Genomic DNA, 21,024 nt, shown 5'->3' on the forward strand with positions numbered 1-21,024 from the left:
GATGGTTAGAATCCTATACAGGGGTCAAGGAAACGCCCTTTCATTTTTGTTCGGAATAATCGTGTTCTTCGTCACCCGGGTTTAAAACTTTGCCTTTGAATTCCTTACTTCTTATTCACATCCAATTATCAGATTCACTGAATCTAAGACATGGTGAATTTAAGATACACCATTATTTTATGTGCTAAGAAATGCTGCCAATCAAATTAAGACAAGCAATTAACTGTAAGATGTATTTAAATTTCAAAGATGTTGAAATATATTCATTTCTTAGATTTGCTGAAGTTTGTCAAGTACTACATCTGTTTTCTTGTAGTTGCTGGCGCTGCCATCCTGATACAGGTATCAGGCTCCTGCTCTTCAGTGTCCAACTGGTCTCAACCCCAGCATATTCTGGTTACAACCTAGCAGTCGTTCTGCCACCAGGTTTATATAGGGTCACTGAGCACTCTGGTCAGTATAGGCTCCAACTTGCCCACGGAATAAAATCAGAACTCCTTAGCTTAGCCTTCAGGCCCTCACATTTATATTCCTGTCTTTTTAGGGGAATCTTCTAGGCCCTTATCCAAACTTAATGTTTTGATAAAGACACTCTGGTGGTTGCCCCCCAGCCTCTGGCCTGGGAGTTGAACGTTAGTATTCTCTTCCCTTTCTTGCCTCCGGACTTTATTTCTGACTCAAGTGCTATATCTTCTCAAGTCTTACCCAGTCAAAAATGATAGTTACCTTCTCTGAACATCTATAACACCGTACAATTTTAAAAATATTTCTATAAACAGTTGGAGACATCTACTGAAATTGCTTGGATATCTCTGAAGCCCAGTTTATAAAGGGTAATTTGTTCAACTGATATGTTACATGTTTACTGCAGCAGGCTATACTGAGTTGAGGATATAGATAAGTAAAACAGTTTTGCCCTCAGCTGGCTAAGAATCTAGTGAGAAGACAGATATAAAGATAATACAGAGAGAAGTGTACAAGGTAATAGGGGTACACTTTCCTCCCCACATCCCCTAGATACCATGACTACCTAGACACTAGATACAATGACTTTCCTTTATAAGAGATGGTCATTTGGAATTAGAGTGGATAGGGTCTTCCAGGGAGAACTAACAGTGTTGGTTCTGAGGGCAGAACCAACCTCAGGAAGTCAAGTAAACAGTTTAAAGAGGGAGAGCAATCAAGTGCAACACAGAATTTCAGTAAATAACTGAAAACATTTAGCAATTGGGGAACATATTGGTTAACTTGGTAAAAGCAGTTTAAATGGCATAAGTGAGGTGGGAATCAGATTGGTGTATATTGAGAAAAGAATGGGAAGGTAAAAGGTGGGGAGTATTCTTTCAAGAAGCTTTTATGGGAAGAGAGGCTAATGATTGGGGGCTGGAAAGGCAAATGCTGGGTCCCATAATTTTCTTAGATTCTTGAGCAAGCTGATGGGTAAGGAGAAAAAAAGGCAAGGAGAAAAGAGATTGAAGTCACTAAATATAATAACTGATAAATCCAGGAAAAATGGGAAGGGGTGGGGTCAAGGGCATTGGGAAGCACTGGCTTTGAATATATAGAGAGAAACCTTCTTTTTTGAGATTGTAGGAAAGGAAGTGGGGAAAGGTATGGATATACATAAGTTTATAAATTAAGGAGGAAGAAAGTTGAAGTTGACCATACCTGTTGACTTAATTTTTTCCTATAAAGTAGGAAGCATATAGCCTTTCATAACACTGAACAAATGTACTGAGTTCTGTATTACATGGCATAGCATAGTGGTTAAGAGGTCAGACTCTAGTGTCAAATTTCCTGAGTCCAAATCCTGGCTCTCATACATTCAAGCTGTGTGAACTTGGGCAAGGCACTCAACTTATCTGGGCCTCAGTACATTCATCTGTAAAATAGGGATTTATAGGGGTGCTATGTGGACTAAATGTGTTGGTACAAATTCCTTAGAACAGTGCCTGAGCACTTAGTGCTAGAACCTAAGCATGAAAATGTATCTTAAGACACAGCCCTCAAAGAGCTGTCCTCCAAGAGCTTTCAGTCAAATCAACCAGTTGTCTGATTCCTTTTCTGCTAGGGAGTGTTGCCATCCAAGAATCATCCAGCACTCCCTGCTATTTCCATTCAAGGCTTTAGGAAAATGTTTCCAAATGACACTGCATCTTTAAAACTTTTTTTAAAAATTCTGAATTCTGCACTAAGACAATAATAAAGCCAGAGAGAGATGCGAGTCTATACAACTGGGAAATAACAGCTCAGGCAAATCCCTAAAGCAGAGATCTGAAAACAAACACATATATTATGGGGAAAGGAGAGGCACTCATGCTGACCCTGAGTGAGAGCAAAACAGTAGCAGGGAAGTAGCAAGTTTTCTTATTAGTATCAGCTAAGACGATTTAGCATTTGAACTACATCAGTGGTTCTCAAAGTGTGGGTCCTGAATCAGCATCACTTGTGTACGAGTTAGAAACACAGTACAAATTCTGGGGCCCTACTCCAGACCTACTGAATCGGAAACTCTGGTGTTCTCTAGCAGCAGTCTGGTCCCAGGAGGCAGCTAACATAAAAGGTGAACAATAAATGTGTGTGATTTATAATCAACATATATGATAGTGGATAAGGTGCTTACGAGGAGGAGTAAAGATGGAGAGCAAGGATCTGGCACTAAGTACATTCTATCTGGCCTTGCATACCAAGTTTACAAAAAATGATGTGTTCTTCAATACAACAAAGATTGTGCTGCAAGCCCTGGAATAGGCGCTAAATCCTTGACAAGAATCTCCTATGCTTTGTTAAGTTTCTTACATGTGAAAAACGTTGTATAAGTAACAAAGTACTTCCATATGTGCTGATCAATCCTGACAATTTTGTGATGCAGGCAGTCTTGTCTCAATTTAGATTCAGAAAGGTGGTGACTTGCCCAAGATTAAGTCAGTGGCAGAACTGGGATTGAAAACCAGGTCTTTCGTTAGTCGTTTTCTCTTAACATCTCATAGTTACTTATTAATATTTGGTCGTCAGCCATCTTGATACTAGATGGTGGTTTGAAAAGGGGTCATGAGTAGTTCAAGCACTAGGAAGCTGTAGCCTTCATTTTATATTGGTTAATTGACATTCTGGATTATAAATCTTCCTCCTGTGATTTTGAGTTGTATGACTCAATACTCTAAGGACCAATTATCACTGGATGAACTGACAAAATTGACTTTCTGAACTTGCAAAACTGGGGATCAACACCTAGGTCACTGCTTCTCATGGGGCTGGCAGAATGCAGAGGGCTCCCCTGGAGGAACATGGGAAAAATCACATCTCATTGTCATTTAATCAACATACGCTTCCCCACAGATTCTGAGATGCCATCCTAGGGGTGTGCCCTGTGCTTCCTGCTTGAGAATCTTGGCAACGGTGAACCAGTTATTGATGGGAAGGTGTTAGTATGGGAAAATGGCTGAGAACCACTGCCCTGGGCTACCATTGCCTCACCAATTTTAGCTGTCTTCTGAGGTCAAGTGTAGCACATAAAAGGGGGCTAATCTAAATAAGGAGACCAGTGAAGACTTCTTGGGAAGAACATCTAAATTGAAGCCTTGAAGGATGAGAAGGAAGGAGAAAGGAGCATTACAGGTGGAGGAAAGAAAATGAATATGGACACGGAATTGAGAACATGGAATAAAGACCATTTGTTTAGAGAGGGTGTAGAGGGTTATGACACTTACAAGGTAGACTGATTTCTGATCAACTATAAGCAAGAGGTAGTCACTAACAGATTCTGAAGTTATTTAAAAAGATTTCTCTGATGCCTGTGAAGGATGAATGTGGTTATTGTAATCATCCAAAGAAAGATAACTGAGTCCTGAATTTGGTCTGTGAGGGTTCAGAAGGAGGAGAGAGCTATGAGGCACTACAAAGGATAACTTTTTGCAATTTGGTGAGATGAGGGGGAGGAACTTGTTGAAAATGACCAACAGAATGACAATGCAATTTATTCAGATAAGGGACACAAGAGTTTATTTGTGGGGAAGTTATTTGGCTTCGGACTTCAATTTGAGTTGCTGGGGAGCAAGAATCCATCCTTGTGGTAATGTTCACCAGTTAGAAATTCAGGACTGGATCTTGCGCGAGAGCTTGGTTAGATGAGTGGATTTAAGATGCATATACATGTAAGTGGTACTGAGTTCAAGGGAAAAGATGAAAGTGCAGGGACTCACTTGAGAACTATTACCCTTGTGCAAGCAAACTTAAAATATGAAAAAAAAAATCAGTACTGTAACTCAGTTAGTGCCCAGTTGACTTTCAAAACAGAAACCCTGACAAACTTCTAAGGAACTTGAGAACAGTTTTTAATTCATCAGGATTCCCAGTTTTTGTGTCATTGTCTGATGGTGCCTTTATCTGTAATCATTGTATTGCTTGTTGGAAACAATGGCAGGTTTCATCCCAAAGCCCAGTGATCGACTCTTGGGTCTGGCATTTCCTAGCTACCTGACCAAAAATCTGAGCTTGTTTCACCAGATGTAAAATAAGGCTATGACCTATTCTAATTGCTTCAGAGGATTTTGAAGATCAAATGACACATCATCTGTGAAAGTACGGTACAAACTAAGAAACCATTAGCACATGAGTATAAGCCTAGCATGTTGCCTGGAAAGTATTTAACTGATGTAGACTCTCGAATAGTAGGAAGGAAGCAGCTTCAGGAAAGCATGTCTGTACTTCCCACAATGCCTGCCACAGTGTCTGTACTGCAATAGACTATCAAAAATGGAAGAAACGCCAAAACCCTTCATCTGAGGTTTGTTTCATTCTGTACCTTAGGATCTCTAGGCATGAGAGTGGGAGGAAAACCTGATAGGAAATAAATTATTCCTTTTAATTCTGTATTTTTCTCAAGTCAATGTCTCAGGTTGGCTATGGATACCTGTGGGCCTTGCTTGGTTCTGTTGGTTGCACAAATAACCGAAGCACAAATGATTAGACCCGAGCCAAACTCCAGCAAAGGAGATTCTTTGTCTGCAGAAGGACCAAGAGCCAGAGAAAAGCGAATGCTTCTATGATCTGATCCAAGAAACCAAATTTCCTGTCTCATAAAAAGGATCTTGTTTGTCATTTTATACCTGCTCAAGGAGCCCACATTTTCCAAAATTCTTTTCAGCTAAGGGATGACACTGACGCTTCATGGAGCCACTTTTTCATTTACTGTTTAGATATGCAGGGACAGAATGCCTCTCCCCAAGTTCTAGTGGGACACCCTGCTGACTTTATGCCAACGCTTATCCCCATTTAGGCCCCAATGGGCAGGCTCTGCCTCCAGAGAAGGGGCTGGGTCCTCTCGCCTCAGCTCTTGAGTTCTCATCCCTCTTTCCAAAGCCACTGTTACAAGTTACTTTACATTCCAAGTGAGGCTCCCAAAGCCTGGTCCATGTTCCTCACGGAGCAAAGGCTGATTTGAATTACTTTGCAGGCTACCAGCTGACATAATTCTAATAAAATATTTACGAGAACTCAGGAACACTGTTAACAATCTGAAAAACCAGCTCCCCGGAGCTCCTTCCAGGCTCCAGGCTTTCGCCGTGCTATTCCTCAGAAACTTCTCTTCACTGGCTACTTTCTCATCATCCTGTAAACCTCACTTCAAATGCCATTTCTTCTAAGGAAACCTTCCTTGACTTTCCAGACAAGGTCTCACTCACAAAGCAACACCTAACTCTCCTTTATACCAACGACTTAATCCAATTCTAAGTCTCCCCATGTGAATATAAGCTGTGGATGGGTAGGGTCCATGTCTGTCTGGATCCTTCCATATCCCTACTTCCTTGGATAAAGACAATAAAATGTGTTAAATGAGTGAATGAGGCCAGAGCTTTGCCTTTCTTTAATCTTGTTAAGAGCTCTTGTGGCAATAAAAACAAAATATAGAAAGAAAATTAATTTAGCGCTGTCAGAAAAGGTTCTGGATGGAGGAACACTCACTTTGGCATTTTCTCCAATAAAAAGAATTTATGGGCTTAATTAAATCAAGATCTTTTTTCAGAGGGACAGGAATGGTCAAGGATCAAGCTTGCTCTGAATTATTCATTTTATTCACATGGAGCTGCTCTTCTCAGAAGATTGGTTAATGTCAACAAGGAAATCAGCACAACTTCTTTTGTAAGCAGACAATTGTCCTTTTTCTTTGTCAGGACCCAGGAGACAGTTTCCAGGTATGGAACCTATCTTAGGCAACACCGTAAAATAGATGAAGTTTCTCTATATCAACCTCACTTTTTCCTCAATTGTTTTCTATTTGTTTTCCTAATGGCCTTCCCACCATTACCTTAGCATTAATTCAAATCAATGTGTAGCCTCCTCTAAGAGAAGTATCATTTTCACCTTATCCTAACTCTGGGAAAAAAAAGGGTTCGTTCCCCATAAATGTGACTTCAGAAAACAGCTACCAAATTGGTGTGCTTTTATGTGTAGGAACGTGTGTGGGATATACACCCTCCCCTGCCGTCTGGTATCACACCTGCCTACCCTCCTTACCCTGGTCCTACTTAGCCAAGTGTTGGTGGATTTACACTGCCTTAAAAAACATACAAATAAGAAACAGGGCCTAATTGTTATAAAATGCATTGTCAGATTGAAGGAGCCTCCTCAAGTAAGATTCAACATCTGTGTAATCTGTACAATAATAATGTTAGCATGTAAAAACCAATAATTGAGAGCGATATGGTATCTTGTGGCTCTGAAATGCTACCTGGCCCGTATCTCACAGGTCAAGAAACAGTAGGACCAGAGTGTTTAATCATCAAATGGTCCAAGTCAGAATTTCCGCAAGGCCCACTACCATGACTTCACTTTGACTTTCTTAAATTTCACGGGGCTGGATCACATGAGTGTAACTTCGAGGATCTTTGGCTTCTGGGATCCTTTCTTTTATTATCCTTTAATTACTTGTTAGCCATTTGGGGCTTTGGCAATTCCTGCAGGATGTAGGCTTCATTTCATCCCTGTAAATGAAGAGGCAACCCATGAGGTTGTTAAACAAATTCTATTCAGTAGCTGGAAAAGTGAATTTCCTGTGGAATGACAGGAATTACATAGAAGCAAGCAATTTTATTTTCCTCAAATGTAGCAATAATTTTAATCTGTACATACATAAAACAAACAGTGCAATTATAAAACTTTGAAGGTGACATGCATACTTTAAGGTGCAGTTGGGATGGGGGAGGATGTTAGCATCTCCAATTTTCCTTACCACTTTTTTGTTTTCTAGTTCCTTATGCAAAAGTACTGAGTCAGGAAACTTCATCTGGAATGCTGAAGTTAAAGGTGAACTTCCTGAAGTCTGTACGTCTAAATATCACAAACAGAACAGAAATGACCTCCTAGAGCAGTTTAGTAGGGACTAGAGTAATATGGCTGGGCTGTCAAGCTGGGAATGAATGAAATCAGGGATGCAATTTCTGAAAAACTAAGAGATAATGTTTGTAACTGAGTGTCCTATTTCTCTTTCATAGCTGCTATCCCTTCCACCAATCTTTTGATTCGGTATACTTTCTGAATAGATGCTGTTCAGTGGAGTTATTTGTAACTAGGGGTGGTGAGATGCAGAAAGGAGGACCTGGGAAAATGGCTTCTTCCTTGATGTCTGAGTCCAAGCTCCTCTTCCATTGTTAGTTCTTATGGCCTTTTCTCTGCCATGGAAGCAGAGGTAGCTGGTGCACAATGTCAGGTGTTGTCATCATTCACAGGCCCAGGAGTGCAGGTAAAGGCGAGTGATGGGGGTCTACCTTTGCTTCTTCCACAATACCTTTCTCAAGCTTTCCTGGCCTTGCAGTGGGACTTCCTGAACTACAAAGTCAGTTCACTGGGTCCTTGACTCAGAGGCCAGGATGAGACAAGATGTGGCAGAGTGACAAGACACAAAGGGAAAATATGGTACCAATTAGCCTTAGAGCAGGATAGAGAAATTTGTATTTGCAATGATGAAAATTCAAATTCCCAAAGTCAATCTAAAACAAAAGAAGATTTTCTTTGATACTAATTTCTCTGTACAAGTAGCCTGTGCACGTCTGGCGATAGCTCCTTGCACTGCTCTCATGTTAGATGATCGCAGGGCTACTCTAGGGCAGTGTACTCTAGCTCATCTGGAACGGCTCTTTCTGGCAGTTGGCATTTTGATTTGAACCCCAAAGAAAATCCATACATGGCGTCACAGTTGTTAAAATAATGAAATATTACTAGCCAAATGTAACTGCAATTCAATCAATGTTATATTTCACACACAAATATAGAAAAATCAAGAGTATGATAATAAAGCCATAAAATTAAAGAGAAGGAAATAAATTTCTACAAGAAATCAAATATATTTACAGTGAGATTTAAAGGGGAAAATAAGCTACTTGGATCATAAATTTAATTTTATTTTAAATAACTTTAGCTACCTCAGCTGTTAATACAATAAAAGCAGAAAGAACAGGCTGCCTTTTTTCCAGATTTAATCAGAAAATTGTATCTACAATAATTGACAGAACTTGCTTCTTGTCCTTCACCCATCTCATCAAAAATTATTGCATTTTCCCCAAACTGTATTTTTTGGATTCCTCTGTGAATAGACTCATTTCGTCCTCGTTCCTGGAGGCATCTTGGTTTAAATCCATCTTTAAAAAAAGGAGAAGGGGTACATATGTGGAGGCAAAATATTCTCTTGAAGCCAACGGATATAGAGTTGCTAGAAGCTGATTGTACACACAAGCTGCCTGGGGTCGGGAAGGGCTGTTGATTTCGAGACACGTGACAGCCTTTGGTGGATGGGCACAGGCAGAGCCCGGCTGGCCCGTCTTCCTGGGCGGGCTCGGCGCTGAGCCAGTGGAGGCGGAGCTTCATCTTCCCCTTGGAACTTGTCGTTTTGGTTCTCCTCCAAAGGCCTTCATCCAGATAAGAAGCCAACGACTGATTACAAAAATAAGAATAATTAAATTTGGCTCAAGAAATAGATTGTCCAACTGTTCTGCCTTGTTATTTTTCAATATCCAAGGCCTTTACAAAGAAAAACAAAAACAACTCTCAATCTCCCAACAAAAGTTAATTCCTTTTTTTTTTTTTTTTTGCTCCAAATGCTACGACCTGAAGAATGGCTGCAGATTGAGATATCAAAAATCTCAGAAAAATATATAATATATTTGTATATCTCTGTATGTCTATTATTTAAATTTCACATTCCTTTAAAAGTGGTTATTCAGTCAGTAGCTGCTGAAGGAGGCTCTTCTGCTGGGCCTGGGGGGTCTGTGGTCCTGCCGTGGGTTTTTGTGTTCCCAGTGGACCAGGCTGGTTCAGGTAAGGGTCCCCGCCTACCAGATTCACTGTACACTGGACGTCAGCAAACACCTGAACCTGTTGCACCTGCTGGAACACAAATAAAAGATGTGTTTAGACAGAAGGGTCTGCCCCCCCGGCTTATGAGTGGGTACTACTTGAAGTGGAAACTCACTAGAGCATTCCTCTAGTCTGTAGTCACCACAGAGAAGAACTCTTCTGTCTTCTTGTCCTACAAAAAGAAAATCGCTGCACTCATTTTGCTCAGGGTTCTGGAAAGTTCACACTTTAAAAAATAAAATAAAAATTGGAATGGTCAAGCCTCCTACAGGGTTGCCATCAATACTGAAAGTGAGCATTATTGCTAATATTGCCAAGATTGGGAAAAGCCCAGTTTCAGAGTCTGAGTATCCAGTGGTGGGTTTTAAAAAATACAAGTTACTTGGGAAACTGGCTTAAAAGCATTCCACGGATGACTTTAGTAGGATAAAAAGATCTTTATGATGTTAGAAAATTCAGGGCTTCAACCCAGCATTAGCAAAATAAAACCACCACAACTCGGTAACAGGACATCGGCATTACTAACGTTGATGTCCACAAGGTTTGCGTAGTGTCTAAATGGACTATTACACAGCTGCTTCACATACTGCCTTTAGAATTACAGCAAATATTAGCAGAACAATTTCATATTTAACTTCTTTTTTCTGAGAGACAATCTATTTAAACACATGAGCTAAAAGTAACAGTAAGCTACTAGCTGAGAACAGTGTGAATTTTCCCTTTAACTACTTTCAGCAATAATACAAGTATTCCTTAAAAATGTCTACAGTTGCATAGTTCTAGCATTTTCTATTGGGAAAACAAAGCCAGAAGTTAGTCTTTACCAAGCAGTCTTATTAAAAAGTTGTTTGTAGAACTGATGAAGGCCAATATATCACACTTGTGAATGTTCCAGAACAAGAACGGCAATGCCTTCTCAGGCATCCCAGTGCATCTATCTAAGTGTCTCAAGCTTTTGGCAAACTTGTGCTTTATGTTTAATAGGTTCATGAAGTATTTTAGATTAGTGATGCATTTTTTTGGCCATTCATCACTAATTCATGCCAATTACACTCAGCTTTTCTGAAAAGTTGTTTTCCATTAACCCTCATTGGCCAAATGTCAAATGTCCCGACCATTCAATTGCTATTCAGTCTAGCCCCAGATCCGTCTGCACTTCCAGTCTACTCTTTCTCAGCTAAAGCAGATATCCCGAGCTGAGCTTTTTCAGTGTCTGCATTAAATCTCTAGTTAGATTAGCACTGTTTCTCTCCTCAGTCTCCCTCTCCTCCTCTTCCTCTTTTCCCAGTTTCCCAAATTTTGCTTCTTGCCTCAATATGCTGCCATTTGTTTTCTTCTTCTTTGGGGCTGTTTCTCTTGTACCTAAAATACATCAACTCTCTGAGTCTGTTCTCTAGCTGCCTCTGCGCGCTCCCCTCACCTTCATTCGCTATAACTCCTCATTCCTACTTTTTCTAGAACTCCCCCAGCCTTCCTCTCTCTCCAGTCAACAATCTCTCTACTAGTCCTCTTCCTGCTTCTCTTTTCTTATTCTCTCCTCTGTCTTGCTTCCACCCCATCCCAGCTCTCCAAATAGAGCTGGCCCCCAATTCTCCCCTAGTCCTCCTCTCCCTATTCTTTTCCTTCTCCTTTTCTGTACATCTGTCTGTATTTCTGTTTAACTCACTCTCCAGCTTCTGTTTGGCAAAAACAAAAACATTAAAGCAAACAGAGATTTCATGATGGGCTACAACAGAAAGAAGATTCTGTCACTGAAACTTACAATGAGCACAAACTATTTTATTTTACTATAATATATTTTACTATAAGACCAGGTATAATACAATATAATATAATATAATATATTACAATACAATACCGGGTCTTATAATAATTTTTGCTCCAAAAGATGCAACAGAACTGATCCTCCGGCTAGGTCTTATTTTCGGGGACAGGGTATAGCGTTTTTAGGCACTGACTGATTTAAAAAAAAATTAACATAAAATTTCATGTTGGTATGTTTCAACATACGAAATTCTGGGACAGAACATAAGATGTCTGTCTCCAAACACTTAAAAACATTCTTGATAAAGGCATTAAAACAAACAAAAAAATTTAGAGAGAAAATTCTGTTTCTTTAAAAATGCCTTTCTAAAAGACAGCTTATATTGAAATTAAAAAAAAAAAATTGAAAAGATTAAACCAAACTAAAAAATACACATTTCAGTTATTTTGAACTTTAAAACCAGGGGTGCCTTAGACCAGACCTCAAAGGATTTCTGATATTGCCACACCTTTACAGACAGGCAAAGCAAAATGCAAACGAAGTTTCAGATTTGCCAGGTGAGAAGAGTGGTGTAGGGCTGAGTCTCAACCTCTTAAGATTTTCCAGCATAGCTTTTACTTCAAGTCAAATACTGGTCCAGGATTTGGGACTTTAAAACTTGGTTGTTTTAACTGATTTGTCGAGCTGCCTACTATATATCTTGGTAGGAGTGAGACTTTCAAAAACTTCTAGTGAATGAAGACTTCATAGTCCCCATCACGAAATCCCCTTTCTTCAGCTTCACAGGACGACTTAGATCTTATTTCCTAACGCTCCGACTATGGACGCAGCCTCCTAACTGATCTTTCTCCTCTTGAGGTGGCTGCCCATGCTCCTCCTTTCCCCTCTGCCTACGCCAGCACTTTGGTCACTGTTCCCCTTCAGGATGATGCTTCATCTGCAGGACTGAATCCAAATCCCTTAGTTTTGCATTCAAGGCCTCTGGAAGTTTGCCCCAGTCTACCAATTTAATTCTTATGAATTCTTTCTACAAACCCTTTACTTTCAGTGAGTTCGTTTCCCAGGACTATGCTAAGATATTACTCTTCCCCTGTCTCTGTGCCCTCCACTTCCAACCCCCAAGACTCCAACAACCACAATACCTTTCTCCTTCACTTGGCCTTCCTAACCACACTTCAAGGCCCAGTTCAGTACCATCTCCTATGTAAATGCTCTTCTAACCATCTCAGCAATTTCTCCTTTCTTTTAATGCTTATGGCTCTTGCTATTTGAACAAAAACTTTAGTTTGCCTTCTTTGACTATGTGACAATTTATATGCATATGTCTATGCATATGAACATTTATATGCATATGTCTATGCATATGAACAACAGGCCCTAAGTGGTATAGCAGAAAGAACATGAACTTTGGTGTTAGAAAGACCTGGGTCTGAACCTCAGCTCAGCTACCTTCTAGCTTTGTGAATTATGCGTATAACTAAATCTTCTCGGGTTCTGTTTCTTCATCTGTGAAAAAAAAGGAACACTATCTCCTTCATAGCATTATAGTGAGGCTTACATGAAAATAAAGCAAAGCTCCTAGCACAGTACCTAGTGAATTATAAGCATTTCACAAATCAAATTTCATTTCCTTACTTCTTCCCACAGTTCACCTAAAGTGCAAACATGTCTCATGTTTCCTTGAATTGCCACCTTAGCATAATGCCTATATTTAAATATTTTAAAATATTTTAAAAATATTATAAAAATATTTATTAAGAAACTAAAGACTAAATAAAGTTACTGAAGTGAATTAAAACTTCCAAAATTTCTAAACTTAGGTTATATAGGAGAGTGGCCACCCATGCTATTTGTATTGTTTTGAAACAAACTTCTAAAAGGAGGCAGAGTACACAGTAGACATTTTGTTTATTTGAATTTACTGATATCTTTTGAGGTATTTCGATTACGTGTGAGTTTTAGCACTGTGTTTATTTACAAAATAAGAATTAGTAGCCACCATCTGTAACCCTTTATCCCATCTAAACATTGGATTAAACCTTCTGAAAGCTTATCTCATTTAACCCTCTTAACAATCCTATAAGCAGGTTAGTTCTGTTGGTTATGCAGCAGCTCAGGAAAGTTCCCTAACAAGCCCAAGATGACACATTTGAGAAGAGCAGAGCCAAGACTCACACCCAAGTCGGACTCCCTAAGTCAGCCTCTTAACTACGATGCTACACAAAGTTTCCTGTGTCTCTAGAGTGCATTTGACAGTTCTGGGCTTAGAATTTTCTTACTGACCTGGGTTCCATCTGCTTCTGTTTTGAGAAGGTCAGTGGATGAGAGCTGGTTGCAGTAGAGGCCTGTGTGTCTCAGTGCTGAATCATTTATCTATTAAAGATAAGACCAAATTACAAAATAGTTGTTTAATTTGAAGACCAAATTCTTCAATAAAAAACAATCCCACTGACAGAAAAGTAATACAAGGACAGCAGAAATAAAAAACTTAGCAATTTACTGTGTTCTTAGACGTCAGGGCAGTGGTTCCCTGTAGGGGTGGAGAGTGATGTGTAAGGGAGCATGAAGAAAATCTCTGGGGTGCTGAATTATAAAGGTGTGTTCAGTTTGTGAAAATTCATCTAGTTGTGTACTTTTCTGTATATCCTTACATATGATACTTTAATAAAAAGTTAATTCAGACACAAAATTTAATTAGCAAAAGACTACCACATCCAGTCAAGATTCAGTAACAGGGATCAGATTTATCCTCTGCCTGAATCAACTAAAAAATTGGACAAAATAAATGAAATGAAGGTATTGTCAAGACATTGGACAAAGGCAATGAAAGAGAGTTATCCCTAAGAGCTGGGAGATAATTGAGGAGAGTCCTGTGATTACCTCCGCCTACTGCCTAGGGAGAACTTCCAGGCTGTAGTATGGGGACAGGGAACCCGGGCAGAGCCTGGCAGGCTTCCTGAGTTGAGAAGATGCAGCTAGAAGTCTGAGATGGTGAAGGCAGCTGGAATTCACATGGCAGAATACCAGATGAGAGAGAACTACAGAGGTAAAGCTGTCAGATCCCCTTGAGTCTATAGCTTAGTACTGATCAGCTAATGGATGTCAGGGGAACCATCCAAAGCAGAGGAATGACTGACCTGACAAGATTTACACGGACTAATTCCTAAAGATCATACAGAGCTGGGAATACATCCTGATCCCACCAGCCAGAGTAGAAAACATCGTACTTCACATAGTATCAAGTAGCGCATTACAAAGGCTTTGCCTCAGTAGTCGGGTAAAATGAACCCTATACTAAATACTGCTCTGGTCCCACTAAATAAAAAAGCATTACCTGAAAGGATCAAACTGTTTTCAAGTGACTTAACAATTTCCCAAAACAAAGACCAAGAATACTTATAGGAATATCAACAAGGTAAGAGTCAACATGTCTGGCATCCAATAAAAAATTACCAGGCATGCAAAGTAGCAGGAAAATAGGACCCATAATGAACAGAAAAGTCAATCAATTGAAACCAACCCCAAAATGATGCAGATAATAGAACTGACAGGTAAGAATATTAAGATAGTTATTATAGTAACTGTATTCTATATGTTCAAGAAGATAGAGGGAAGACTGAATGTGTTAGAGACATGTATGATATAAAAAAGGTCCAAACTGAACTTCTGAAGATGAAAATAGCAATGACTGAGATGAAAATACACTGCATAAAATTAACAGATCAGACATTGCAAAAGAAAAGATCAGTGAACCTGAAGCTGCAGCATTAGAAACTATTCAAAATGAAACACACAAAGAAAAAAATGACCTTGCCCTCCTCCCAAGAAAACCCCACAAACCCACAGAATCAGTGAGTTGTGGGACAACTTCAAGTGGCCTACTATATGTAATTGGAGTCTCTGAAGCAGAAGAGGGGGTGGTAACGGAAAAAATATTTGACGAAATAATGGTCAATATTTTTCTAAATTTGATGAAAATTATACATCCATGAGTCAAGAAACTCACTGAAGCCCAAGCACAAGAACTATGAAGAAAATCGTACTCAGGCATATCATAAACAAACTGCATAAAACCAGTGATAAAGAGAATAATCTTAAAAGCAGCCAGAGAGGGAAAAATATCAATCATGAACAGAGGAACAAAGATTAAATGACAGCAGATATCTCGGCAGAAGAACCACAGTGGAGCAACGTCTTAAAAGTACTGAAAGCTCAAACTGCCAACCTAGAATTCAAGAAAAAGAACTGTCAAAGATGAAGGTGAAACAAAAACTTTTCCACACATATAAAAGATGAAAGAATTCATCATCTACAGACCAACACTACAAAAATTGTTAAATGAAGACCTTCAGGCAGAAGGAAAATGGTACCAGATGGAAATTTGAATTTACACATACTAGGAATGAAGAGCATTAGAAACAACTACATAGATAAATATAAAAGACTTCTCATTTAAATTTTTGGAAAATATAATTGACTGTGTAAAGCAAAAGTATTAACAATATATTGTGGGGTATGTAGACATAATATGTATGACAACAATAGCACAGGAGGGGAAAATGGAAATAAACTGTTGTGAGGTTCTTATATATGAGGTGATGTAACATCACATGATGATAAGGTAAAGATGCGTACTATAAACTCTAAAGCCACCACTGAAATCATAAACCAGAATTATATATAGCTAATAAGCCAACAAAGGATATAAAGTGAATTTAAATATTCAATTAAACCAAAAAGGGCAAGAAATGAAGACAAAAAGAAAAAATTGAGAATTTAAATCCAGCCATATCAATGGTCACACTAAATGTAAATGGGCTAACCACTCTGATGAAAAGGCAGAGTACGTCAAATGGAATAAAAAATCAAAACCTACTATGTAAGAAATATACTTTCAATGTAATATTCTTTTACCTACTGCATACTTTTTATTATTTTGTTTTAATCTACTGGAGATACCAAATAATTCTAATAACTGAATAAGAACAAGATAATAACAAGGACAAGAAACAATCCTATTTGGTTCTTTTATTTTGTTAGAAGATATGGATCACTAAGTTGTTGGGTTTTTTCCCTAACCTCCATATACATACTATATAATACCTGGGGAATAGGGATTAAAAAAAATTAATATTAGAAAGGAATTCTACAGTAGAGGTAATCAGTGTTTACATGTTTTTAAGACTTGCTGTAAATTATGGACACGTGACCATAGCCAAGTCACTTTGTGGTTGCTGATAATGAGAAGAGTAAGTACAGGGAATTACCCCAATGATCTTCTTAAATATCACTTTGAATTTAGTCATTCTTTCCTTAAAAATCTTCAGGAGGCTCCAGAATAATTCTAAACATTTAGATGGCCTGCAACACTCTTTAAAAGCTTACCACACAAATTCTGCTCTAAATATAATATAAATATTCCTTTAACATTCATTAGACTTTTCAACTTCTATTCCTGCCTAGGTCAGTCTTGAATGTTTTTTTCTATTCTCTTTCCTTAGGGAAATTTTCCATGAAGCCTTTCCGAATTGGGCCCTTTTTCCTTTAAACTCTCAGTAGTTAACTGTACATACTCCTTATCTGACATAAAATACATATGGTCTTATGGGGGCCCATCGCTTACACAGCTGTGTTGTCCTATCATTCAACTGATTCTTTGTTCATGTTGCGTCTCCCCAGCTTGCTAATATCATCTCCTACAGAGCTATCTTTGTACATAGCAAGCACTGAATTGAAAGAGTGAAATGAAGAAAATGTGTTCAGGATATAAAGGGGTAAGTTCCAAGCCAATGTATTAATCATATGTATCATTTTATAATAAATCTGAAACACCAGAATTTCATGAAACTAAAATCTTATATAAGTTCTGTCAAAATTTTCATTGTATATTTTAAGGAATAGTAATTATCAGAAGATGGTGGGAGACCCGGCTGGATGGGTGGGAGTGCGGCTGGTCACCTGGCAGGTGCTGAGAGGTGGAGAACAAAAAACAAAACAAAACAAAACAAAATAGTGGGAAAGAATAAAGAAGCGTGGTTATTTTATTTATTTAATTATTAGTTTCAGGTGTACAAAGCAACATCATGATTAGACATTTACACACCTAATGATGTGATAATTCCAACAAGTCTACTACCCCTCTGACACCGTACATAGTTATTACGATACCATTGACTATATTCCCCTATGCTGTACTTTCCATCCTGTGACTATATACATATTTTAAAATTATAGCTGACATTCAATATTATTTCATATTAGTTTTAGGTATCCAGCACAGAGGTTAGGCATTTATATAATTTATGATGTGGTCTCCCTGAGAAGCCTAGTACCCATCTGCCAGAAGTGTGGTTATTTTGGATGAATAACTATGAACATACCTGATTTTCCTTGGAGTAATGGAGTAATGGTGTGGAGTACGTGGTGTGGAGTATGTGTAGCCAGTGTGCCAGCGGTGCCGCTTACCTGTTCGGGGCACACGGTGTTCATTCCTGGCATCTGCAAAGAGCTCATCTGCATCTGGCCCATCACTGGGTTCATGTTCTGTACATCTGTGTTGCCACCCGCCATGGACACGGTGATGCTCATGTTGTTGTACACGCCAGGCTGCGCGGGCGGGTTCTGGACAGCGTGACCGAATGCACTGTGAACTCAAAAACAATCCCAATTACGTCCACTGATCACGCACAGGGCGATAACGTCACCGGCCTCTGTTTCTCACTCATTAGATAGAAGTCCAAAGGAAATAGTGCACATTCTTAAGTGACATGTCAAACTTTATCTTATTACACTATATATATAAGGATTAAGTATAATTCAGATACATTGTGAACTCTGCCCAAGGGGCTTAATAGTTCAAAAACTCATTTTAAGTTACAATTATTTGGGTAGTATCAGAATTTTTAAGCTCCAATTATCTGAATATGTAAGAAAGTAAGTTTTCCACATAAGTAAATCTTCTACATAACTGAAATCTACCCATTTAACCATCAAAATCGTTCTAAAATGTATTATATTATCTTCTTAAACAGAGACTATACTATTTAAGGAAAGTGCCTGGCTTATATATCAATCCTCAATAAGTTCATTGAATGAATAATAAAAGAATGAGTGATTCAAATACAGCATTCTCATATTGTGATTGCATATCCTCTCAGACATAACATTTGAGGGGAATGTTGGTATCTTGTTTCACTTATTCCTTGTCTCTCATACGGGGTAGTAAGTGACATACAGCAGGCACTCGGTAAATATCTCATGAATGAATTATGGACATGGATTATTACTCAGTGCTATCAACCGATGAGATTTGGATTGCTGTTTATTTATAGATTTTACTATATCTATACCAGTGTTTTTTGGAGTGCAGTCAGAGACTATCTGTAAGAGAATTCCCTGGGACTCGTTGAAAATTCAGTCTCCCAGGCCTTACTGCAGCCATAGTGATCATATTTTCTGGGGATGGGTATAAAATGCTGCATTTCTAACTACTTATACACATTAAAATTTGACAGCCTTTATTCAATGTCCTATAGCTTGCTACCATTTCTCAAGGTTTCAGTGTCTGGCTTCTTTCAATATGCTATAAACTAAGAGGAAACCTGATGTATATAACCAGATATTTTTATGTGGCAAATTTAATGTTTTTAAAGACTTCAAAGATTTCCTCAGGCCTGATGATAGCTTCATGTCTTTTCTAGGATGCAAAAGGCAAGGGCAATTATGTTTTTAAGAGGGCTTGTTTTATTGACTTCTTTCTCCATGGCCAAGTTCTGGACTGTTATTATACCAAAGATCTCAAATGTTAAACCAGTTTCTATTAGTAGGTAGAATAGTATGAAATAAATTCCAAGTAAATACAACTTGTAACTTTATATGTGAACCTCCAAAATTCTATGTGACACATATGCAACACAGCTAAAGAAAATGTACGAATTGTGTCTTTTGTAAGTTCTACAAAAACACCAAATATTTTCTGATTATCTATCAATTGTTAAACAACAAGCTGCTGGTAACATGCTACCTATTTCAATGTTAATTATGGAGAATTTGATTTAAAAAAATCATTTACCCCATCAATGGCTTATCTATTCCTTGCTAGCTCTTGTGAGGTAAGCAGGATGTACTGACATTTATAGCTTCTGGTAGATTAAGGTAACCACACTGATGTTAACAGGCTGAGAAACAGCTTCTTCATCGTGTCTGAAGAAAAGCAGCAAATTTTCCCCAAGTAATTATAAAACACAAATGCTCAAAGAACATTATGTACCTAGGAAATGGCCAACAATACATCTGTGGCCCATTAGTGTCTGCACGGTGTATATACTTGTGAGGCAGTGTCCCCACAACTAAGGGTGAGAAAAACCTATTAGTCTACTGTCCATTTCCTAATGAGAACATTTCTGTCTGAGACAATGCTCATTTGTCAACTGATACATAACTCATCACTGTGGAGGCTCAGGGCTTATGTAAGTTAGTGCTTCAGAAGCTTTAAGGACTGCAATGATGTCATATGTAGTGAAAAAAAAGCTTAGGCTTTAATTTCTTGACACATTTATATTTGGGACTATATATTAGTTTAAGTTTTTTCAAACTGCTCCTGCCAATAGTTCCATTTTAGTTTCTTCCATCATGGGAAGACGACCAACCTCTCAGGGTCCTGGAACAGACTGGGGGGTTTACTGTGGCTTTAGGCCCAGTGTAGGCAGGACCCTCTCTCACTCCGCTTTCCTGGTCAGCCTCACGGCAATTATCGGTTCCTTAAGCCAGCACCAGGTATTGGTAGCCTCTGAATCATGAGGGAAAATGGGAAAGATGACGAATTTGGCCTAAAGTGGGTTCCACAGATACTATAGGTATTAACAAGCAGGGGAGTTCCTGGTCAAATAAGTCTGAGAAAGGGTTAAACAACAGGTCTTCTGAGCCTTTAAAATGCTAATAAGCACTAGGACTCTCCTGAATGACTATAGAATTACACAGGTTCCAGGACACGCAGATTTGGTTTAACCCTTTATTTCTCTTGCCACCAAAGAGATAATGAAAAAGAATCGCATTACACTGTCTCTGAACTATTATCTTACATCATTCTACTTAATGACTCTTTGTTTTATGTTTTACTTTTCTCTGCACTCCTCTTGTCACCAACTAGACTGTTGGTTACCTGACAGCAGGGGCTCTTTTCCCTGCTCCTTGTGGCATCTGTGCAACAGAGACAGTGAGTGGTCACAAACATATGCCGCCTGCACTGGCCAATACGCTTCTACACACGAAACAAATCAGCAAGTGTGAATGTTTGAAGAGTTGGTGATAGTTATTTTCTTTCTCAAATGATTTGGGAAAGACAAAGTTCACAGAAACTGCTAAAGTACAACAACAACTCAAGTCCACATTTGAATCTGAATCCAAGAAGTGACTTAGGTCCGAACAGGAAGTCTCTGCACTCATTTGTTCAGAGGTGTACACTAAGGGATGACCTGCTCTAAAGGATGGACAGATGTAAGTGAACACAAACGACATCCTTGCTCTTAGGAAGCTTACATTTTAGTTAGAGAGACAGACCATGAATAAACAGACAAACACACAATATGGCAGGTGTTAAGCACTAAAGGGAAAGGAGGGACTGGGGGTGGGAAATGGTGTTGTTTTAGAAATGATGGTCAGGGAAGTTTACTATGGTGACAATCAGTATCTGTGTTTAACAAGGTGACATTTAAGAAAAGACTTGAAGTGTGAGAGAGCAAACCATGTGGCTACTGAGAGAAGAACATTCCAGCAGAAGGATTTAAAAACGCAATGGTCTTGAGTTTGCAATGTACTTGGCACATGTGAGGAACAGAAGAATAAACAGAAGCCAGTGTGGCAGGGTGAGTGATGAGAATAGCAGATGAGGTCAGAGAAGTATGCAGGAG

The 21,024-nt window shown here is 38.8% G+C and overlaps 1 protein-coding gene across 9 annotated transcripts in view; it reads right to left on the reverse strand.

Moving 5' to 3' along the window:
• Positions 1-7,005: 7,005 nt before the first annotated feature.
• Positions 7,006-21,024, reverse strand: part of NCOA1 (nuclear receptor coactivator 1) — a 216,280-nt gene continuing 202,261 nt past the window's right edge. For 3 of the 9 annotated variants that reach the window (XM_088796268.1, XM_088796267.1, XM_074331761.2), the window contains 4 exons: positions 17,582-17,759; positions 13,400-13,489; positions 9,467-9,523; positions 7,006-9,381 (listed from right to left, as the gene is read on the reverse strand). In XM_088796268.1, coding sequence (XP_088652394.1) covers positions 9,479-9,523; positions 13,400-13,489; positions 17,582-17,759 — 313 coding nt within the window. In that variant the 3' untranslated portion in view covers positions 7,006-9,381; positions 9,467-9,478. The remainder of the gene's footprint in view (positions 9,382-9,466; positions 9,524-13,399; positions 13,490-17,581; positions 17,760-21,024) is intronic. The other 6 variants (XM_074331760.2, XM_088796264.1, XM_088796263.1 and 3 more) reach the window with 3 other exon arrangements.

The sequence above is a fragment of the Rhinolophus sinicus genome, chromosome 2, assembly GCF_057876585.1.
Source record: "Rhinolophus sinicus isolate RSI-liver-muscle chromosome 2, RSI-T2T, whole genome shotgun sequence".
In the NCBI taxonomy this organism is placed as follows: domain Eukaryota; kingdom Metazoa; phylum Chordata; class Mammalia; order Chiroptera; family Rhinolophidae; genus Rhinolophus; species Rhinolophus sinicus.